Raw genomic sequence first — 25,119 nt, forward strand, 5'->3', positions numbered from 1 at the left:
TTAAACTAATGCTATTCATCTTGAGTAAGTATCAGATATTTTGTATTTGTTTGGTTGATAATAATTCCAGTCTTAATAATACAGGATATATATAACCTGTTACTTTGCAGAAGTAAAAAAGAACTATGATTCGTAATAGTTTAGCTAAAGGTGGGTTTAACTAGATAGATTTGATTAACAAAGTGGCTTTAAATAATATATACTTTCCAGTTATATGAAGTAATCAATTAGGCTAATAGAATTAGAAAATGGAAGTCCTTTGGTAAAGAATAGATAATTCTCATTTGTTTACAAATTAGTATTTTGTCAGTGCTGATAAAAGTCCCTTTCTATCGTCTGTTAGGGGAATCCATTTCCAGATCTTCTGTGTTTCCCCGAAAATAAGACCTAACCGGACAATCAGCTTTAATGTGTCTATTGGAGCAAAAATTAATATAAGACCCGATATCATATCATATCATATTATTATACCTGGTCTTATAGTATAGTAAAATAAGACCAGGTCTTATATTAATTTTTGCTCCAAAAGATGCATTAAAGCTGATTGTCTAGCTAGGTCTTATTTTTGGGGAAACAGGATTTCATATATACTAAATTTTTTTTTTAAATTTTTATTGGGGAGTATTGGGGAGCAGTGTGTTTTTTCAGAACCCATCAGTTCCACGTCAAGTCGTTTTTTTTTCAATCTAGTTGTGGAGGGTGCAGCTCACTGGCCCATGTGGGAATCAAACTGGCAACGCTTGGTGTTACAAGCACCACGCTCCAACCATTGAGCGAGCTGGGCACCCCCATATATATATACTAAGTCTTGAAATTGATTTGCCTGAATAAAATCAGTAGGTGTTAGTGACAGATTTGATCAGTCAAAGGAGTCCCCTTTCAAATGGCCTTTCCCCGATTTTATAAAATAAAGCCTGTCTCTTACTAAATCTGAATTTTGTTAAGATGCATGCCTCTCTGGCCTTCCAACAAAGGACTATATACAGTTCCAGACTTGCGATTTTTTGACTTTATGGTGGTGAGAAAGTGATACACATTCAGTGGAAACCATACTTTGAATTTTGATCTTTCCCAGGCAGGTGATATGTGGTACAGTGCTCTCGCATGGTGCCGGCAGTGGCGGTGAATGATTTTTGCCTAACTGTAGGCTAATGTAAGTGTTGTGCGCACATTTAAGGTAGGCTAGGCTAAGCAATGATATTCGATAGGTTAGGTGTATTAAATGCATTTTCAACTTAACGATGGTTTGCAGGAACATAACCCCATCGTAAGTCAAGGATCATTTGTAGTGTGAAATACTCAAGTCTTTGGTATAGATGTTGAGAAAGTAAGTGATTAATAGGGTGACATCCTTTCAAAGTCAGATTGTTTTCAATGAAATTGAAGGAAGACTTAATTGTCAGCTTATATATTATTAAAATTAATTTTTAACAATAGATCCCTATGCAAATTTTAGGAAAACACTTGGAAGGAGTCCAAAGAATTGACATAGCTACAACAAATTTTCATTCTGATCTACTTATTTATGTGAACAAGTTTTCTTAGCACTTAACATCTATAAGATGAAACATGGGGAATAGCAATGCTTGCTTGTTAATGGTCTCATTCTACAATATTCATAATATTCTAGCAAATAACGTACTATTCATCATTCGGACAAATAATGTAATATTTATTATTCTAGTAATAGTGTAACATTTATCACTGGATATATGAACTAATTGGGAGGAAAAGCTCTATTCGTTTAAATATGAGATTTATGTTCAAATTCCCAATAAAATTTTATGTTTAATATTTATCAAAGTTTATTACATATTTATGTTGTTTGATGTAGTGTGTTCTAAAAATTGTAATGATAGCTCGATCCAAAAGAAATTTTAATATTTAAACCTTTCTGGATAAGAAAGTTTTTGTATTTAAATTTTAATTTATATACATTTAGTGGCTAGGAAGTATGGTAGGATCATCAATAAATTACTTTCAGATCTAAAAATATGTTAGGATAAATTCTGTAATGTTAGTAGAATGGAAATAGAAGTTCAAGAAGAAAACAAAATGATGTAAAATTTCCAACTGTTAAAGAAGAGCTTATTTTGATGTATTTAATAATATTGATGGTGGTTGTCATATTGCTATGACATTTAAATTCCATTAGCTACATTTAAAACAAAGTCATTTTATTTTAAAATGCAAATAATTACAATGCATCAGAAATTACATTGTTTATAACTATGTAAAAGTGTGTCTTTTGTCATAACTTAAAAATATGCAAGATGGTTTTTCAAATTCTTTTAGACGTTACAAGAACAAAAAACATTTGAGAGCACTGGCATATAACACTTGCTTTATTATTGAATTATGCCCTTGTTGGAATTATTTATTGCTATTTCATTTGTTGGTGTTTTTTGCTTAGCAGACATTAGGTAAACATTCGTTGGGGTGATAAATTGTTTTGATTGTTTCAGAGCTAGTGCCAGTAAGATTAATTTTATCTCAACATGTCACTAAGGTGAATTAAAAGAACTTTTCTGTTGTTGTTCTACTAGGACTATTTTAAAAGCACATTTAGTTAAACTTCATATGATGAAACCTCAAGATAGATCAGAAAATCTTATTTAGGATCACTTCAGCCTAGTTGGATTCAGAATATTTTGCAGAAATTAGGAGCTTTATTTATGGAATATGAAATTTGGAATTAGATGAGGACTTAGAGATTTCCTATTGAAATGCCTTCATTTGTCAGAGAGAAAACGTGGAGTCAAAGAGGCACTTAATCAAGCTAATACAGGTAATTGGTAACCGAACCATATCAAATCTGTCACTGAAACCTATTGACTTTTACCTCCAGACTATCTCTTGAATTTCTCTACTCCTTTATCTCCAGTGCCTTCACCCTAATTTGGGCTGTCATTATCTTTTATTTGATATCTGTACTACATCTGATTTGCTGGCCCACAGCCTCTCATTTACAAAGCATATCTGATCACAATTGTTCCTCTGCTTAAAATCCTTCAAAGATATCTCATTGGTCATAGGAAAAAGGCCCTAACTCATCAGGCCTCTTCTGGCCTGTCTAGGCTTAACTGCCACCACTGTCCCCCTTGCTTCCTGGATTCTGGTCACATAGGCCTCTTCAATTTCTCGAGTGTACCATGCCCATTTCTTTTCATATATATAAATTTAATTTTAATTATAATTGACATACTGTAGTATGTTAGTTTCGGGTATACAACATAGTGTTTCAAGATGTATATACCTTACGAAGTGATCAAAGTAAGTCTAGTAACCATCTGTCACTGTACGTAATTACTGTGATGTTACTGACTCTATTCCCTGTTCTGTACATTACATCCCATGGCTTATTTTATAACTGGAAGTTTGTACTTCTTAATCCCCTTCTCCCTTTGCACCCTTCCCTCCACCCGCCTCCCTTCTAGCAAACATCAGTTTGTTCTCTCTGTATCTTCTGCAGTGTCTTGCTCTATCTACGCTCTTCCTGCTGCGTGGAGCACTTCTGCTGCTCCAAGCCAATACCTATTTAGACTTCAGATTTCATGTCAGATGACACTTATTCAGAGATTCCTCCCTTCCCCCCGAGTCCTTAAGACCAGCTAGGTCCCAGTGCATGTTTTCTCATCTTCTTCAAAACTTATATTACAGTTTGTATATTTGTGTGATTATTTGATTCAAGTCTGTTTCCTCAGGAAGAGTGCAATTTCTGAGGGCAAAGTTTTTGTGTATTTTGTTTATCATTGAATTCCTAGCACCCGCCTCATTTCCAGGTTCATTCAATACTTACTGAGTGAATGACTCCCAATTCTATTTCTACTACACCAGTGATTTTAGAGTAACGTGTATGAAATCATCTTTGCCATATGCTTTATTTAATTCACCCATCTGGTGATGGAGTAGCATTTGGGGAAAAAATAGAATTTCAAGTTATTTATTCCTATTTTGTAAATCACACTTAAAAAACCCACCTTTTTTTCATAAAAGCATAAAACCAATAGTGCTAAATATTCTTTCTATATTTGATGGAACCTAGTCACATATTAATTTTTATTTATCAGTTCTCATTTATGAGTAGTTTTTGAGACGCTAAGAAGTCATAGAAACTTGCATATGGAATATAAAAATACAAAGAGGTGGTGGTGATACTAAAGTTAGTGCCTCTCAAACTAGTGTTGCACAAAATAATGTTCCTGGAAATTTTCGTAGAGACTCTCCACCCTCTTCCTCACCTTCCCCTTGTTATTCCCCCTTCACCCAACCAAGAAGGATTGTACCCTTAAAAATAACTTGGGGAAACACCGTATACTAAGTCTCTTTCTCATAGAATAACAACAATGTATATTAGCTTAATAAAGCTCCTCGTGCCTTGAAGCAGAGTTTCTCACCCTTGGCCCTGTAGACATTTTGGAAAGAGAAGGTGGTATCCCTGGCTTATATCCGGTCGACTCCAGTCATACCCTCCCAGTTTGATAACCAAACATGCCTCCAGACATTGCCAAGTGATTCCTGGGAGGCAAAATTGTCCCCATTTGAGAACTACTACTTTTTGTGTTTGTTTGTTTTTTTAATAGCATTTTTTTTAAAAAAAAAAATTATTAGGGAATATTGGGGAACAGTGTGTTTTTCCAGGGCCCATCAAGTCATTGTTTTTGTTTTCAATCTAGTTGTGGAGGGCGCAGCTCACTGGCCCATGTGGGAATCGAACCGGAAACGTTGGTGTTACGAGCACTGTGCTCTAACCAACTGAGGCAACCAGCCGCCCCAAGAGAACTACTACCTTAAAGAGATCAGCTTATCTCTGTTGATATTCATATTTCCCGAACTTACTTGAATTCCTTGGAATTCTCCTTCATTCACATACCTAATGTCCTGGGAAATGCTCTTTTATGTTATCGTTTAGTAAAAGTAAACTAATTATACTTTTCCACCTACTTTTTAGACTCCTCCTTAAAACCCTTCAATACTTCCCACTGCTTAGAATAAAATTCAGACTCCTCAACTTGGCCTTCCTGCAGGTAAAGGACTTTGTCTCCTTCCGTAACCTGACCTCCTACCCTTATCTTCTGTCCACTTTTGACCTGCTTGCAGGTCCTCAGATATCCTCGTTTCTCTCCTAATACATTGTTGCCTCTGTCGAGAATCATTTTGCCCTTGTTCGTTTTTATCCTTTAGGTTCAGGTTTCAGAGTAAATGTCATCTCAGAAGGAGAGGTCTTTTCTGACCATCCCTTATCCCGCCAAAAAGGATAGTCATCCATCCTAGTTCTACCCTCTATCTCAGTACCGTTAGTTGCCTTCATAACACTCTTCAGTTTGTAATTCTTTGTTTATTTGTGTGGGGTGTTTTCCTGCTGCAGTCACTAGAATGCAAACGAGGGCAGGAGCACATCTATCTCGCTCATCATTATATCCCTAGCATTTAGCAGAGAGCTGAGCATTTTATAGATACAATAATTATTTGTTGAATAAATAAATGAATATGCTTTAATTTATAACAGTGTTTCTGTTATAGAGTTATTTAAACTTAGAGATAAAAATATTTTTTATTGAAATATAGTTCAGATACCATAAAATTCACCCTTTAAATGTGTATAATTCAGTGGTTTCTTATATATTCACAGGTTTATACAACCAACACCACTATCTAATTCCAGAACATTTCATTACTCCCCAGTCTCCCCTACCCAGCCACTGACAACCACTAATCTACTTTCAGTCTCTATGGATTTGCATTTTTGGACATTTCTTATAAGTGGAATTATGCAACATGTGGTCTGGCTTCTTTCCCTTTGATTATGTTTTCAAGGTTCCTCCATGCTATAGCCTGTAATAGTACTTCATTCCTTCTTGTGGCTAAATACTATTCCATTATATGGATGTGCCCTCTTTTGTTTATCCATTCATCGGTTGATAGACTCTTGGAATGTTTCCACTTTTTGGCTATTATGAATAATGCTGCTATGAGCGTTTATGTATAAATTTTTGTGCAAACATATGTTTTCACTTCTCTTGGGTATATACCTAGAATGGAATTGCTGAATTACATATTAACTCCATATTTAAGTTTTTGAGGAACTGCCAAACTGTTTTCCAAAGTGTGTGTACCATTTTACATTCCCATCAGCAGTACATGAGCGTTCCAATTTCTCCCATCCTTGCTAGCATTTGTTATTGTCTGCCTTTTTTATTATTGGTATCCTACTGGGTATAAAGTGGCATTGTGGTTTTGATTTGCATAGTAGTCATTCTGATATTCTTTATTTTATATTAAGAATATCCAGTGAGTCTTTATAAAAGTTACATTCTTACAAGGGAAGGGGGGAACCTCATGTTATCTAGGCTCTGTACACCTATATTTCCTTACCTGTAAAACAAGGGAATTGTATTACCGTGTTTCCCCGAAAATAAGACCTAGCCGGACGATCAGCTCTAATGCGTCTTTTGGAGCAAAAATCAATATAAGACCCGGTCTTATATTAGATAATATAAGATATATATTAGATATATATAAGATTATATTAGATAAGACCGGGTCTTATATTACAGTAAAATAAGACCGGGTCTTATATTGATTTTTGCTCCAAAAGACGCATTAGAGCTGATGGTCCGGCTAGGTCTTATTTTCGGGGAAACAGGGTAGTTGATTTCTGAACACTGACATTCTCTGTTCCTCCAATTTAGAGTTACTGATTTCCAACATTATTCAGGAGATAGGTTATAGGAAGCATCTGGTAATAGAAATTGATGTTTTGTAAATCAGCATTCTACCAACTCCTAACTGAAATTATGTACCTCTAAATTCTGGTATCGATACTCTTTTCAATTAGTTATGCTGGTTAGGTTTTACTGTGTACTTGTATGATTTAGAAATTTGGATGTGACATGTTTCTCTTTTTCTTCTAGTTAATAATACCCTTTATTTATACGATATAATTTATATATCCTTCAGAATATGTTTCATTGTAATAGGTTCAAACAATACAATAAGTGTAGATATAGCAAAACGTTAGAATTCCTCTCATATCTACTCCTCTTTCAAAGTAGAGGACCATAATTAGTAGTTTGATATGCATCCTTCCAATCTTTCTATGGATGTACATATTAATATGAATTTATACACATATTTTTTCATAAATGAGATCATGCCGTATATATTCTATTATATAAATTTTTCCCTCAACAGTGTGTTTTGGGATTTTCAGACATATCAGGATATACGTGTATTATTTTTTAAATGGCTGCATAGTGTTATGTGATATTATTGTAGTTTATTAAACTGTTCCCCTTTCGTTGGACATCACTTTGTTTTCTTCATCATTATTAAAAATAATGGTGCATGGCATCCTTGCACATACACCCATTTGTATAGATATTCCTTTAGAGTATATTTCCTACATGTGAGATTGAACACAATGAAAATTTTGGTAGACTGTCTGATTATCTTCCTAAAAGGGTTTACAAATTTACATTTCTACCAACAGGAACTGAGAGTGTTCTTATACCTTCGCCATTGCCAATGTGATGGTTGAAAAATTATTCATTATTTTAAAGTTATATTTATCTTATATCTAGGATGTTGAGCATCTTTTTTATTTGTTCATTGGCCATTTGTGTTTTTCTATGAATTGCTCTAATTTACCCATTTTTCTTATAGAATATTTTTTTAATATTGTTTTGGAAGAATTTTTAAAAATATATTTTACAAATGAATCCTTTATTTTAAATGTTGCAGGTATGTTTTTTCCATGTCTCTTCTTGTCTTTTAACTTTGCTTATGGTATCTTGTGGAATGGAGATACTTCATTTTGTGAGAATGTCAGTTATTCCCGTTATGGCCTGTTTGTGTAGTGTTTAGGGAGACTTTCCCCATGTAGACTTATTGTTTTTTCTAGTATTTTATAATATTGTTTCTTTCACTCCATTTGGAGTTAATTTAAATAGATGGTCAACTGACCCAACCCTATTTATTATATAGCTCATTCTTCTATCACTCGTTTGAAGCCCCCTTTATCTGAATCTGTGTATATACAGATTTATTTCTGGGCACTCTCTTCTGTTTTTTTTATTGTGTTTTGCTAATTCACTTACCAATAAATAGTGTGCTTCTAATCGCAGTTGGTTACTGTGTCTATGGAAATCTAAAATGACAGAACATTTTCCTTCATTTAATTTATTTTGCAGAGCTATTCTTGCTATTTTTATCTATAGTTGTTTTTTTTTCCTCTTTACTCTGTTTGCTATTACTTCCTAGTGTTGCTGTAACCTTACTCTGCCCTCTTCTGATTGGTGGCTATTAAGTTATATGTATATTAGGAAACTACATAATAGATTGATAATATTTTAGATAAACAGTCTCTAAATTGAGGAAATGAAGAATTCATGAGATTGATTCATGGATAGAATGTTCATCCTTTAATACATAAAATTTATTACATATGTTTTAGTTTCTCAGAGGCTTAGATTTTTTTCCTTTCTAGGTTCTTAGTAATATTTAGATAGTAGATGTTGCTGAGTATGCAATTTCTATATGAACATTAATATACGTATGTTAAAATTATTTTTAAAACAGAAACTATGTTTAAATTACTTTGCTGAAAAAGTTTATTTCCATCAGATTAGGTTAATGAAAGTTGTCTGTTTAAAGGGAAACAAATTAAATGTGACCAAGCCCATTTTTTGCTTTTGTGTCTTCTCTCCTAACAATATTATAGAGAATAAAATAAAAATGGGGGAAAAAAGAAAGTAATTAAGTAGAATAAGATATTTCTCTTATTTTAAATCAGCTATAGCTAGATGTGATCATAAGAATAGCATCTTTTGCCATGGAGCATCTTTCACTCAAGGTTAGCTTAAAAAAAAGATTTGACCTTCTTTATGTTTAGAAAAAATAATTCTCAGTGGCCTTGAGTAGCTGTAGTCTTTATTGTACCTAAATTGCTTAGCTTACATGAGGAAGTTAAAGTGGCATCCCTTCTTTACTGCAAAATCAATAGAATACTGCATTATCTATTCAGTTCTAAAGCATAAGAAATAGATTGTGGGTGTGTGTATGTAAAGCTTTTGTGTACTAATTTTGTTTTACATTTGTATTGAAATGAAATGATTAGATTCAACATGCTTTTTAAAACTTCATTTTAAGATTTTGTTTTTCTTTGAAATACCTGTGGCACTGTGAATTAGTGTGTATAGGTATATTTGTTTTGAGTATTACTAAGGGAAATACTGTTTCTCTTATTCCTGGACAGGTGAATTGTTTAAGAATTTCTTGGGTTGCACTAAGATTTGGGGCATCTGGGGGACATAAAAAAAACAGATACTTTTTTTTAGATATTTCAAGTTTAAAGTGCCCCAGAGATTCAGAAATAGGATGGTTCTGTATTATGATTAGCATCTGGAGTCTAGTCATACCTCACTTGGGCAAGAAATGTATCCTTTTAGGCTTGGGGGTTCCTGAAGATACATATGTATCTGTATTTAAGGGATTCAGTAAAGCTGTGTGCAGTATGACAGAACTCACAAAGTGGATCCAGCCTGCAGAGACATACATTGATTAGCCCACTCAGTATTTTTATAAAATATCTAGGTTTATGGCTTCTCCTGAAAAATTGGAAGATCTGATAACCTGGGCCACATATCACCACATGGCAGCAACTAACTAGATGGACAGGTGCTCTCCAGTTTGCCAGAATCTATACCACTCCTCATCCTGACCGTGGTGGTTGTCATTTATCACCACACTTGGGTAGTCACCCACTAGCTCAACTCATTTATGTTCTTACCCTGCAACTGGAGGTTTGGAATACCTAAATTATAACCATCCGTCTAAATCTCTTTTTCTGGGTCTGGTGCAGCTAAAGTAAAAATAAGTAGATAGCAATTTAATATAGACAGAACAATCAACTCATTTTTTACCAGAAGCATATTACGTATTCGTGTCTTCATTTTCTCTTGCATCTTTTTTCCCGTGAAGTATTTAATCTACTCTCTTGCAGAGTCCTGTTCATTTCAACTGCCAACACCTTGACTCGTCCTTGACACCGCTATACAGTAGTGTTTCTCTTCTGAAGTCTTAGAAGACTTATTTTCTTCACCACTGTATATTCATTGTAGTAGAACTTTAGAGTCTCATTCAGTTAAAAAAAATAATTGTGTTCCTGTGAAGAGGCCTTTGATTAGTTTTTTTTGTATTTGGTTCACAGTTCATTTTTTCCAAAGAAATACGTCTGTTGTTGTTATTTTGAAAACTAAGAAAGGAGTAACTTTAAATTTTATTTCCTTAGTTTTCCTAATTGGCCTTCAGACATTAAACTTAAATACTGTTTTCCTTGCTTTCAGTTACTGATGAGGACACGGTAAAGAGGTATTTTGCCAAGTTTGAAGAAAAATTTTTCCAAACCTGTGAAAAGGAACTTGCCAAAATCAACACATTTTATTCAGGTGAGTGTTTGTGTTTTGGTACAACACATAAGAGACAGTTTCTGCTGCTAAGGGAGGAGAAACTCTACCATGTCATTGTTTAAACTTCTGATCATCATTTAAACATTGGGACGTGTTTTCCTTGCTGTGCTGCACTGATGTGGGCATTTTCTTTGGCTGAGGTGGGAACGCATCAGGTACCTCAGTGTTTAGTAATAAGCCTTAGGTGGTCATTGCCTAGGTTCTCTTGCAGTTGCAAGGATTTCAGGACCTCACTGTGAAGCAGTACCTTGCTAGAACTTCACTATAGCCCAGTCCAGTGCTTGAAAGAGTCAGAAACTTGATTTTATCATTTCTCCCAGAGCTGAATTACAGTTCCAGCTTTTTGGTAAACGTCAGTTTCATGCCTGTTCACTGCGTTGCAGAACACTCCTCTCTGGAGCGTGGTCTGCAGAGTGGCATCTACAAGATGTAACTGGAGTTGAGAAGAAAACATTAGGACTTGTGTTTCTTTATGTCTTACTCTTTAAAAAATAGTTCTGTATATATTTACTCCCCTACCTTTTTAACATCTGTTTTTCCATCTCCCAGAGCTCAACTCAGGTTCCTTGACTCCCTCATTGTATTCCAGTTGTCAGGCCCCTCCCAGGATTAACGTCTCTATCAGTTATTTTATGTACTCTGTCCCTAGTGCTTTTAATCCCTTTGCCCTTATTGCCTTGTAATGCTTCTGCCTAGCGAACTCCAGCTGTGGACGCATCTAGCCGTTGGCCTCCTTCATGCCTACCCCTGGGCTGCTTAGGACAGCTGGAAAAAAGTCATACAGCAGAACAAATGGGAACCACTGTAAACTCATTGTTACATTCTTAACTGTGTCCTCAAAGCTTCCTGTAGGTCCTCATCAATGCCCTTTTCCATACTCCAAATTGTTCATCTAAACCCTATATCATTTTCTTGGATTCTGTGACCTATCTTCCCCATCATGCTCCTTACTCTCCTACTTTGCAAATAAAAATAAAGGCCTTCACCTCCTATTGGTGTATAATACTTATGCCGATCTAGGCCATTATGTCCCCAAATACCTATAGACTTTCTTACCCTTAGTCATTTTCCTCCAGTCTTTATAGAAAAGGTATCCCTCTTAAGTCCATGGAAAAATCTCTACAACTACTGACTGAATTTCAGTTCCTTGAGAGCTTGCTCCAGTAATTATCTCCTCCAAGAATTATGGTATAAATGCATCATTAACTTCCCTTTCTACTGGTTTAGTCTCCTTAGCAAGTCATTCCTTTCAAAGAAAAAAAATAAACAAAAAAGGAAGCAAATATCTTACCTCTGTGTTCTCCTCCTCATCTTGCATTGATAGTTGGACTTCTTCCTGGGCAGAGGGAACAGTTTATGCAAAGGCAGAGCCATTAAAGGAAGGGGCATAGCACATGTCCTCCTCACTACATCATAGGTGCTTAGAAGGCAGAGATGAAATAGAAATATTGTTTAAAACATGCAAATGGAAAGATTTTCAGCAAGGGGAAAATGTACAGAAGGAATGGCAATATTCAAGGACAAAGATAAGTTCCATAATAAGGAGGTAGAAGGATAGAGAGGAACCAGCAGTATAGGTAGTCATGTCATGTAGAATGAGGAAGAGGAGACTGAAAGAGAAAGCGTATTTAGACTGAGAAAAGGCTACTGGATGTGATCTAAGGCTGTCAAAGAAAAACAGATGAGGTCAAGTTTATTCGCATTGTTTTTTACTATGATTTTTTGAGGAAGGAATCTCTGAGCCCAATTCTAAATGGATAATTGAGGTCACAAAGAATAAATGTTTTAGTTTACAAAGAAAAATATCTATTGTTAACAATAAGTACATACCTTTCATATTTGAGTTACACATAGATATGTGTGTCTTATGTTTGTGTGCACCTGTATATGTGTGTATATGCAATATATTTAAATAATTAACTTTTGTCATGAAACAATCCTTATCCTTACTGCTTGTCATACGGTATTCTATTATTTGTATATTCTATTTTCTCTATTTAATTATTTCTATTTGAATTTTAAAATGTTAATTTATGACCCACTAAATTGCTTTCATGAACCTGTATTGGATTACCAGCCTTGGTTTGAAAAATGATATCTTAGACTTGGTTACTTTTCAACAATAATTCTAGATTGAATGTCCTGAGAGGTCAGTTTGCTGTCAGACATGGCCCATGAACATGGACATGACATCGTCATAGTAAGATGGAACTTCCAGATTATAAACAGTGGGAGATAGAAGGGACACCATTAGAAACTGTCCAGGAGAAGGTGGCTGCACGAGGGCTAAGGGATCCATGGGGCCGCAGTGAAGCTTGGAGATACATGGGTGGCTTTGCAAACAGTGTTTCCTTTGTCGGTGCATTACATGGGGATTTGTTGCATGTGTGATAGCTGTGGGGCTGAATATTACCTGGAGTCCAAGAAGGAAGATAAGAAGCATCACTGTGGAGAATACCTGGAAGTATCTTAGTGGCTTCCTCACTGTCTTATAAAGATAAGATTTCTTCACTGTAAAAATAAATAAATAAATAGATAAAATAATAATTGTAGTCTTTCTACTATTAAAAACTTGGGGGCTAACTATGATTTAATGACTTCCTTTTTCTGTGTGTGTTGGCAGGGACATTAGGGCATGTCTCTTGATGTCATCACAGAGTAGGTACAAATTGATAGTCTTCAGACTGACTTTTTGCCAGGTCAGGAAGTGATGGGTAATATGAAGACATGATTGACAGAAATAGAATTTGGCACTTGTAGAGAGTATCATTTTTCTCCTTATTTAGCCACCTTTTCATTGGCAGATTGTCTTGTAGACTGCAATGCTCAGACACTAGGGCACATGAAAAACTGTAACTAATACAGGAGTGAGTTCAGCTTATACACCTACCTCCACCCACGTACGTCTCACAAAAATATGTGATGGTCAGCTAAAAATGGTCATTTTCTAAGTGAGTTATAGTCTTGACTGAAACCTTTTAATACCCAAAACAAATGCTATAAAAGCCAAACAAACAAAACAGAGAATGAATACTACCATAATGTGGCTATTTATTTTCATAGCAGTTCTGTTACCTACCAATTACATTTTGGATTTTTGAACCTTATTACTTTCTTTAGAAGAAGTTTACCATTTAACCTTCCTATACTTCTATACTTATATATACACTTGCTTGTAAAATGAGCAAATTGATTTCCAGCCCGCTAGGATTGCATATGTGAGGAGTCAGAAGCTATTTTCAATATTTCAGAAAATCTGATATAAGTTATTTTCTTGCGCTTTATTTTTTATTACCTATTTTTGGTTGATAAGATCTGAGGATTTATTTAGATTTGTAGATACAATCTTTTTAATATTTGAAAGCCACGGGAAGAGAGAGTAATTTTTTAAAGTAGTCCTTTTTGGTGATAACATTACTAATCACTGATCTAAAAGTCTCCCAGGTCTCTTCCAACACTAAAAATGGTGTCAATCCTGAAGGCTGTAATGTTAGAAACCATTTTTGTGGTGACCAGGTATGTCCTTTTCCATTGGTGATGGTAAACACTTCACGTTACAACATGTTTCTTCTTTCTTGAACCAGTTTGCTTTTTCTCCATTCAAAATACTTAGCTTCAAAGCGCAACTTAATTGATCTTCAATAAATTGGAATATATTCTGCAAAAAGAAACAAACAAAAAAATGCTTAGCTTCTCAGCAGTGGTTTTATGGGCCTACATTAAAAAAAACCACACACACAGAATGTATCTGTTGCTTTTAATATTCCACAATAAAAACAGGCAAGCCCTTTTTATTGATTAGTATGTTTTAAATAGCCAAGAGCTTTTTCCTTTGTTTCTAAACAGTTTCAGTTTTTTTGAGCCTATCCTAATTTTTTTGGCTTCAGTTTTTATGTTAGGAACTCACAGCAATGTTATGTGCTTTTCCTTTCATACCACAAAGGAGGGAGTGAAGGAGGGAAGAAAGGAGATTGCAGTAGTGTTATTTATAAGTAGGAAAATCATGGCAATAGAAACAGATTTATTTCTTAGTTAAATATTTTCAGGCTTCATAGAAATCCAAGACCAATTGGATAATAATTACTCAAACTGTTCCTATTATACAGTTATCCTTATAATCCTATTATGCTATTATGTTTGTTTTTCTTTATTCTTATTGAGACACTTTATATTATTATTACCACTGAGTATGTGTAATGAAACATAAGAATCTCTTTCACTGAAATACTAAATGTTCATTTTACAAGTGATTTTCTGTATGTAGTACCCACATATTTAAACTGACTTAGTGGCTGGTTTTGCTCTTTGCTTATATGTGTATTAAAATGTAGATTAGATGTGTATTTAAGTAGGGTGATCATTGGTCTATAATGTTTAAAATTCCCATGGGCGCAGCATTTCTTCCTATATCATCACTCTCTTGAATTTTGAGCTCATTACAACAGAATCAGTTACTATTAGAAGATGGGGGGATGCGGGTGGGGGAGGTGAATTAAAGCAATCAGTCTGTCTTGCTTTCTTGTTAACACATCTGATGAAAATTAAAAAGTTTTATATATTATCCAGAATAAATTTTTCTTTCTTCATTTTGTTAAAAAAAAGTGATTGATAAGTTTCTATTAAAAACAAGCCATGTGAAACCAGCTTCATTTTCTTTCTCTTCTTTCCTCCTCCTGCCCTCCTCCCTTTTCTTGTGTTTCTTTCTAAGACTGAAAGGTTGGGGAATGCCCATGGTCATAGAGTAACACAGTTCTAGGATGGCATCTTCACAAAAAAAGCAGACTATCATCTAAGTTAATGCTCTTTTAAACTATAGGTTGAGGCCCAATAAATGGGTCAGGAAAGTAAAGTACCGGGGTTACCACCGGAATTTTTTAAAATATGACTTAAATGTAGTTGAATAGAAAATATCAGAGTTTATTTACCAGTTATATCTACTTTATGTGTACCACATGATACATGGCATTTTAGAGTTTTGCAAAGTACTGTGGAACAGACATGAAGCATTGACTTTTCTTGGAGGAAAAGAAAGAGATTGAAGAAAAGCCTCCAGAAGAAGTACCTTTGCAAATGTATGGGCGTTTGCCAAATGCCATTGGAGGAGTGTGTTTGGGGCTAAAGGTCGGGGAGTTGGAGAGTAGTGTCCCAGGGCAAGGGAAAAAGTATCCAGAGGCATAGTGACGTTAAAGTACATGATATATTTAGGGGTGAGGAGGGTAACAAATAGTCTGCGGAGGCTGGAGTTGTAAAGAATAAGGAGTAAGTTGGTGATTAGAAAGAAAATTGGAGGAATAGGATGTTTTATTCACACATGGAGATTTTAGACTTCAGTATTTGAGGTGTAACAATTGCAGTATTAAGAATACCAGATAAAAGCAGAACAAAAATTGCATGCAGTGTAACATGATTAACTATCCTGAATTGTCTATGATGGGTCAACATTCTTATAAAGTTACTTTGTATTTTGAATTCACATTGAGGTCCATAAATGTTGATAATATTGCAGGAGAAGTAAACAATAAAAGTATTCTAGGACACTAACTTTATTCTGTCAAGACCTATTCTTCAATTGCAGAACGATGTAACAGCTTTGCTATTCTGAAGATAGCTTGTAGTTCTGAAATAACTTTTTCTAAAAGTAAAACAAATACATAAATCTGGTGAAAACTGAATATCTTGTTAACCCTTATTTTAGCCCTTTGAGGGGCACATAGGTGCTTTGAAAGTTCTTGAATGGTTGTTGGAAATGTCTGTCAAATATTTTTTATATGAGATCTGATAGCATTAAGTATATATTAAAATAATCAGTTCTCATTCACAGTCACTTGATTTCCTGGCATGAGTAGAAATTGGAATTTATTGCCAAATAGGGTGTTTTCATCAATATTTATAAAATTACTTTGAAATAATCATTTTTATTTTATTTATTTTTCAATTAAAGTTTATTGGGGTGACCACTGTTAGCAAAGTTATATAGATTTCAGGTGTACAATTCTGGAATACATCATCTATATATATCACATTGTATGTTCATCACCTAGAGTCAGTCTCTTTCCATCACCATATATTATTTCTTATAAGCGTATTTGTAGATTTTTCATTCATAGACCAAAGTATGTTCTTATATACACAAAACCTTTTTCCAGGTTTTGTGCTGTCCCATATGTTTGAGTTTTTTGGAGGTCTGAAAATTGAGATGTCATTACAAAATAGATTTGGGCACTTGTCAAAAGCAGTGTTTTTCATCCTTTTTAAACCTATGCCCCTTTTGATACGTATAAAATTCTCCATAACTATAGTAATATTGAATATTACTATATTGGATATGATTTCTTTCAAATATAAACATCTCCTTTATATTTCCCTACTCCCACCCAGGGACTCTGTCTCTCCCATATGCTCTTCTAGATAGTCTCGCCCTTAAAGAGAATCACTTGTTTAAAGAAATCAAAATACCCCTGAAATTTTCATTTCTCCTATATTTCTATATAGGAACTTGGATTACTACGGAGAACTTTTCCCTACATATTCATTCATTCATTCATTCACTCAACAAACATGGATTGAGCCTGCTATACGCAAGCTTTTATGATACAATGGTGAAGATGGTAGTCCACACAAAAGCTTGTACATGAATGTTAATAGCAAAATTTATAGTAAAAAAACTCTAAACAATCCAAATGTCCATCAACTGATGAGTATTTAAAATATGGTGTATCCACACAATGAAATACAGTTCAGCAATGAAAGGAACAAACTACTGATCCATGCTCTGAACCTCAAAATCATTATGCTAATTTAAAGCCAGACGCAAAAGACTACATATTGTATGGTTCCTTTATATAAAGTGTCCATGAAATGCCAATCTATGGAGACAGAGAGCAGATCGATCAGTGGTTACCTGTGGATGAGGGTAGGGAAATATAAAGGACAGCCAACAGCCGGATGAGAACTGTAGGGGCTGATGGAAATGTTCCAAAATTGGATCGTGGTGATGTTTGCACAACTCTACAAATATACTCAAAATCAGAAAACTGAATTATTACCATGGGTGAATTCTATGGTATGTAAAGTATACCTGAAAAAACTCTATTAAAAAATAAGTTGTTCATTAAAAAATGAAGATTGTAGAACCATTGCCCTCAGAGAACTCAGTCAATGAAGCAAACATATAAACAAAGAATTCTATGCAGGGTGCTGTCCATGCATGTATGTGGTGCCTTGAGGCCCTAAGGAGGGAGCTTCACATTGTACCTGAGAGTTGTTGGGCAAGAAAGACTTTACATAGAAAGTGGTACTTGAGATTAGCCGTGTAAAATGAGTAAGGGGTTTGCCAGATGGAGAGGCATTGGTTTCTTGACTTACTGCTGGCACGTAGCAGGTAGCAGATCTTTTCTTTCCATTTTTTGGACTTCTTACATTTTAAATATCATGTAATGAAAGATGTAAATAATTACAAAATTTATGTATTGACAACTTAGGCTGAGGAAGCTAAACAAAGAGCAATTTCATATATTACTCCTTTAACAATAAAAATTGATCATATTACTTACGATATTCTGGATGTGGGCTCTTACTAATTACCTGAGTTTTTTTTTTTTATCAGCAGAGTAATTTATATATTTAAGTCCTCACATCTTTTATGATATATGTGTCTTTAATTGTGTATATTTTTTCAATTGGCTATTAAATGGTTAAGGCATAAATACTTAAGTTCTTTGAACCTACCTACTTAATAAACAGAAGTGGTAGGTATATTTTTAGGCCTAGGAGCATCATGAAAAATTACTGAGATACTAGTTGCCCTGTGAACCAAGAAAGCACCGAGAGGGTCCCTACTGTGTTTGATCATAAAATAACAAGACAAACACATTTGCAATAGAAATGTTTAACTCGTATAAAAATAACCCTGAGATTCATTTTCCCTTTGACTTCGGTGTGAGATCTGAAAACAGGTGAATAGTGCTTTTTCTTACAACATAGAACACTAGAAAGAAATCCTGAAAACCTCTCATTACAAAACACTAAAGTGCTGCATAAAATACGCAAAATTATTAGAAAACAAAATGTATGCTTAATTAGGATAGAGACATAAAAGAGTATCAAAACCATGAGCAAAGAATAAGAAATTATCAAAATTGCCTTTTTAAAATAGCCAATTAGAACTTTTAAAAATGAAAATATAATCACTGAAATTAATGTCTTAATTAAACTAAATTAGGTAGAGCTTAAGAGAGAATTTATAAACCAGAAGATAGAGTTGAAGTAGATACCCAGAATGTAACACAGAGAGATAGATAGGAAAATATAAGATATGTAAAAGACAGGAAGAAGACCAAAAGGCCATAGTTAATACCTGTGATTTGCTTTTTCCACCACCCATTCCGTATTTCCTTTGCCCTCAGCTAGAATTCCAGCTGGCCAGTGTTTTTACTGGTTGGGATGACCCAAACTTTAATTCTTGAAGGATCTGAACCCTCAATAGTTCTGTCTTTTTTATGATTGCTATAGTTTTTTATTAACTTTTATTATTGGTTATGGAAGTACTAGGATGTGTTCCAGAGAGTTCCTGGGTTGCAGACACAATCCTCCTTGCTCCTATTGTGTATCTAGAACTCACTGTCCCCTTGGCAATCAATCACTTTAACCATTAAACACATTCTTTGCGTACTGGTTCAGTGGTATGATGAGCCCAGAATGGCCAGGTACAGTCTTGTCTTTCAATTCATTGGAACCATTGCTGTATTCCTCTGAAAGAAGCATTTCCCCTTCAGAACTAACCAACAGGCTGAGCTCAAGTTGCAGATTGGGAAGCAAAAATTATGTGAGTGGAGTATTAGGTTTAGAGTGAGAGAAACCACTTACACTTCCACCCCTGGATTCCTAGACTGTGTTTTGGCCATGGTTGGGACAGTACCATATAATGCTCTCAATACTGCATCCTATAAGACAGAAGCCCATTCTTTCAGAGTTTTGTCTCCCAACTCATTTCACTAAGCTTTTCTATTAGGCCAGCTATTTCTGGGTATGTGGTAAGACCATTTTACTTCATGGATATTCCCATTGCTTTACTGCCTTTGCTGTGAAATGAGTTCCTTGATCAGAAATAAAGCTGTGTGGAATATCACGAAAATGGATAAGATGTTCTACTTAACAGTGGTGCTAGCAGGAGCATTCATTATGAGCAGGGAAGGCACATCATGTGAAAAATACATTTGTTCTGGAGAGGACAAATCTCTGTCCTGTTCTGTTCTTCCCCGCAGACCCTGGCAACCACTGGTCTCCTTTCTGTCTCTATAGATTTACCTGCTCTGGACATTTTTATAAATGGTATCATACAATATGTGGTATTTTGTGTCTGGCTTCTTTGACCTACCATGATGTCTTCAAGATTCATCCATGTTATAGCATGAATCAGTACTTCATTCTTTTATATGCCTTAATAATATTCCATTATACATATATGCCGTATTTCGCCTATCCATTCAGTGAATGGACATATGGGTTGTTTCCACTTTTTGAGTATTATGAATGCAAGTTTATGTGAACATGTTTTCAGTTCTTTTGTGTTTATACCTAGGAGTGGAATTGCTGGATCTTAAGGTAACTATGTTTAACCTTTTGAGAACTGCCAAACTGTTGCAAATTACAGTGTGCTGTACCATTTTGCATTTTTACTCTTAGTGGCTTTTTAAATACAATATCTTCATCTGTAAAAAGAAAGGGTACACTTGAGGTTTTGCAGGGAGGGAAGTGTGGGATAGAATGAAAGGAGTGTGCTATACTGAAACATTTTTTTCATATCCAGTTCTAACTGTTACATGTTAACGGTTTTTTCTTAGAAATTTTAGGGAAACAAATTAGAATAATTAGTAAAAATTTAGACGAGTCACTGAGAACTTTCACCACCATTTTTATCGTGATGATTTGACAATTCTGTTTTATTTCCTATAGAAAAGCTCGCAGAGGCTCAGCGCAGGTTTGCTACTCTTCAGAATGAGCTGCAGTCCTCACTGGATGCTCAGAAAGAAAGCACGGGTGTTACCACGCTGCGGCAGCGCCGAAAGCCAGTCTTCCACCTGTCGCATGAGGAACGTGTCCAACATAGGAATATTAAAGACCTTAAACTGGCCTTCAGCGAGTTCTACCTCAGTCTTATCCTGCTGCAGAACTATCAGGTACTTAGATTCTTACCCTGAAGAATGGCTCCTTTAAATAATTGAGAAATTATACTAAATGGAATTACCTTGAGCTGTATTGATGAGCCATTCCAAAAAGGGAAGTCCTTAGCGTGTCATTATTCTTTGTACTTTTATTTTTTTAATATTACATATTCTTGAATTTTTTCCTTATGTTGTTTTTGAAATTTGGTGCAGTTTCTCCATTGATGTTATCGCACACAGTAGCAAGTTCTGATAGATGTGATTGATATGATCAATCTGAGCCAGTTATCAGAGTTGCAGGATGGAGACTTGAAGTGCTAAATGAAGCAATCCAAAGGAAATTTTTTAAAACAATTCTAGCTGAAGAATTCAACTGTAAGGACATGGTATTTATATACCATTTAGTATTTTTGAAGACTAGTGAGATTTCTTTAATAATTTTAATTGTTTAAAAAGTCAAAGTTCAATGTAAAGATTTCCTTTTTTTGCTATTAGAAGGAAATATCAAGAGAAAAATTTATTTCTTTTGTTGGCAGTTTGTAATTTCGAATCTTGTTTATTTGGCTAATTTGTAAGCCTAAATTATATGAAGCTGAATTATACCTCTTTGGCCTCAGAAGTTTCAATAGTTAGTATTTCTGATTAGCTAAGATGAAACTTTTATTAGACACTTTCAGTTGGTAATTCAGTTGTATATTCTACATATGTATTTTAATAAGAAGTTTGGCTTCATCTCAGTTGAGACATTCAGTCAAAGCTAAAAGTTTGTATATACATACACTTTTGCATGCAGTTTGTAGGTTGTATACAGAATTTTTATGAAGATTTTAAAAAATTGATAAGCAGTATGGGATTGAAGTATTTTTCTGATTTGATTAAAATTTTGTATATTACCAAATTTTTAAAGTTACAGTCAAATGTTAAGTGCTTTAGTTGGCTGCTGTTATACCTTAAAAATTGAGTTTATACACACCCAATTACTATTTATATGTTGCTCATTTGTTCTCAAAGATATTGCGTGACTAGAAGTAGTGAGACACATTCTACCAGCCATTGTTTCACTACTTTTTAGTCACACTCGGTTTGTTCTTAGCATTCATTAATGAGAATCATAAAATACTTGTACTAGAAGGCCCAGTCACAGAAAGATGGATTAGTTGACATTCCATACCAACATGCATTGTTTATGCTTTCTTTAAAATAAACTAAAAGAACATAAAAAAATCTCAGAAGTAGTTTGCTGCTAATATATACATATATGTGTAAAAGGTATATTTTGGTTTTGTTAAAACCCTTGTTGACTTTTCTACAGTGAACATTTTTATAACTTGATTTAATAAAAATGTTAATTTCGGGGGGAAAATATATAAAGGAAGATTCCTTTCCTTTGAACTTTATCGATAGGCTTTATAATTTATTTTTAAAAAACAAAAATATATTTATTTTTTCTAATGCTATAAAACATTAACATGTCATATTCTATTAATTATGCTTGTGTGTTACAGGCAAATACCCTTGTTAAATTTTATTTCATTAACTTTCCCAGAAGCTTTTGTTTTGGGTCATTATAAAAAGCTCCTTGGGAAAACAAAAATAATTATTAATTATAAAAGTTTTGATCTATCCTCTGTTCTTTGAAGCTATCTGTTCTGTATGAATACATTTACTTTGAGAATAAGAAGAAGGGAAAATTGTTTGAAAGCAGTCTCTAAGTCATGGTATATGTACCCCAAAGAGAGTTTAAAATGATTCAGTAAAGTATGGGGGGAAAAGTAAACAAACCAGCAAGCAGTGAAAGCCTAATTTGGAGTGAGTGCTCAATTTTTTTTACTAATGGGGATATGTGATCAGCAAATTTGGGAGATCTTGGTTTAAAGAACCTTGCAAATCTACAGTTTCTTGCTTTTTTTTAAAATAAATTTTATTGGGGAATATCGGGGGACAGTGTGTTTCTCCAGGGTCTATCAGCTCCAAGTCGTCATCCTGCAATCTAGTTGTGGAGGGCGCAGCTCAGCTCCTAATCCAGTGGCCGTTTTCAATCTTTAGTTGCAGGGGGCGCAGCCCACCATCCCATGAGGGAATTGAACCGGCAACCCTGTTACTTAGAGCTCACGCTGCAACCAACTGAGCCACCCAGCTGCCCCTCTTGCTTTTTTTTGCATGTTGATCAAACAACAACAGAATTTGAAAATGTAGAAAAGTAGGATTTTGATATTGTAGAAATGGAGGAAAAGTGCTAGCTCCTATCCATTATCAGCAAAACCCTGTAAGTGTGATCACTACTTCTTTTCTACTGATTCTTCTTTGCACTCCTGTCCCCAAACTGAGAATGGATGGAAGCAAAATGAAAGTTAGAAATAGATGATCTTTCATTTTCCATGCTGGTTCATACATGTTTGCATAGTAGTAGGGGGGAAATACGTAGCTATAGCACTCCTTTAAAAAGCAGAGAATTTATAAATGTGTTCATGCGTGATAAATCCAAAATGTTTTCTGAAAATACTCTTTTGATCAAAGAATCAAAATAATGTAAATTAGCTATTTTGAGAATAATTATACATAGGAAAATGGAAATAAAAATGTTTTGAGTTTAGGACTTCTGTTAATTTTTTTGAAATAGAAATAATAGGATTCTTGGTTAGGGTTTCTTTTTATTGCTGATTACTTACTACCTTGAAATGAATAAATAAGAAAGAAGAGTCTTATCCTTTTAGTAAATTGTTTTATGAAATCATTGCCATTTCACTCAGTCCTCAAAACTTCAGTCAGCTCTGTCTACTCATACTGCTTATTATTTTTCATCTTTGATGGTAGTAGAAATTATAGTAGTGTTTCTCATTTCTTTCCATAGAATTTGAATTTTACAGGGTTTCGTAAAATCCTTAAAAAGCATGACAAGATCCTGGAAACATCTCGTGGAGCAGATTGGCGAGTGGCTCATGTAGAAGTGGCCCCATTTTATACATGCAAGAAAATCAACCAGCTCATCTCTGAAACTGAGGTACTGTAATCTCACTTACATACTACATATTTTCCAATAATTTACATGTCTAATTTTTAATGAAATAATTCCTCATTTCTGTTCTCCTTTATTAGTTGCTAGCATTGAATGTAGACATTCTTAACTCATGATTTTTTTTCTTTTGCTTTATCAATACTCATTTACAAGAGGTTATCAGAATAGCATATATGCCAGGGGTGCCAAAAAAATGTGTACACATGACTTGTATGCATCTTTTGTTATCGGTATATATTGAGTATTAACAATTTTAATACAGATTTTTCCTTTGTATAAATGATTCAGAATTATTTATGCAATACTCAAGATTAGTATAACCTTTGTCAACATTTAATAATGTTTCTTTCTAGGCTGTAGTGACCAATGAACTTGAAGATGGTGACAGACAAAAAGCTATGAAACGTTTACGTGTTCCCCCTTTGGGAGCTGCTCAGGTTAGTATTTGTTTCCAGTTATTTGGTGGGTTGATTTTGCCAATTTAATAATCAACACAATTTGTTTAGCTGGAAAAATATACTGATTTCAGTACTTTAAAAAAATGTTTCAGTCAAAGTTTATAAGTTATTAGTATTGCTACTTTTGTTTTAAAAAATTAAGTGCCAAGTCTCATTACATAATGAATTGTAATGTCTTCCCACCTTTCTCCGTCTTATCCTGTACTCCTTCTCTTGTTTATTGTTACTGACATGCTAACTTCTTGGTCTCACTAAATGATTAAGAGGAGGTATTTATTTGATGATGAGGGGTTCAGATGTGCTGGGCTACTACATAGTTTCATCCAAAACACAATAGTTACACCTAAAAAAGCATTTATTAACTGATATCTATATATTAGTTACACACACACACACACACACACAATTAAGTGATACCTTCTGTGGTATAAAATAAGTCTCAATAAAGTTCAAAAGATTTAAATTATAGAAAATAATGTTCTCTAACCACAGTGGCATAGAAATAAATAACAGAAAGAGCTTTCTTATCCTAATAAAAGTTCTTTACAAAAACCTACAACTAATATCGTACTTAATGCTTTCATTCAGTGAAACACTGAATGCTTTCTCCTTAAGGACAACATTCAACATTGTACTAGAGATTATAGCCAGTGCAGTAAGGTAAAAAAAAAAAAAAAAAGTAAGAGGTATTCAGGTTAGAAAGAAAGAAGTTAAACTGGTGGGGGTTTTTTGCAGATGACATGATAACCTATGTAGAATATCCAAGGAATCTATAGACTAGCTACAAGAACTAATAAGTGAGTTTAGCAAAGTTGCAGAATACAAGATCAATATATAAAAATCAATTGTATTTCTATATGCCATCAAGAACAGTTGGAAATGAAAAAATTTAAAAATAATGCTATTCATAATGAAAATATGAAATATTTAGGGATAAGTATGATGAAAGATGAGCAAGATTTCTACATTGAAAGCTACAAAACATTGCTCAGAGAAATTAAAGAAAAATAGGT

The 25,119-nt window shown here is 34.3% G+C and overlaps 1 protein-coding gene and 1 pseudogene across 2 annotated transcripts in view; both read left to right on the top strand.

The window, feature by feature from the left end:
* The window catches only part of XPR1 (xenotropic and polytropic retrovirus receptor 1), a 138,923-nt gene that overhangs the window by 66,367 nt on the left and 47,437 nt on the right, over positions 1-25,119 (top strand). For both annotated transcript variants that reach the window (XM_033092752.1, XM_033092751.1), the window contains exons 3-6: positions 10,347-10,448; positions 20,424-20,647; positions 23,484-23,633; positions 24,002-24,085. In XM_033092752.1, coding sequence (XP_032948643.1) covers positions 10,347-10,448; positions 20,424-20,647; positions 23,484-23,633; positions 24,002-24,085 — 560 coding nt within the window. The remainder of the gene's footprint in view (positions 1-10,346; positions 10,449-20,423; positions 20,648-23,483; positions 23,634-24,001; positions 24,086-25,119) is intronic.
* On the top strand, positions 12,637-12,942 carry LOC117015452 (NADH dehydrogenase [ubiquinone] 1 beta subcomplex subunit 3-like; annotated as a pseudogene).

The sequence above is a fragment of the Rhinolophus ferrumequinum genome, chromosome 22, assembly GCF_004115265.2.
Source record: "Rhinolophus ferrumequinum isolate MPI-CBG mRhiFer1 chromosome 22, mRhiFer1_v1.p, whole genome shotgun sequence".
NCBI lineage: Eukaryota > Metazoa > Chordata > Mammalia > Chiroptera > Rhinolophidae > Rhinolophus > Rhinolophus ferrumequinum.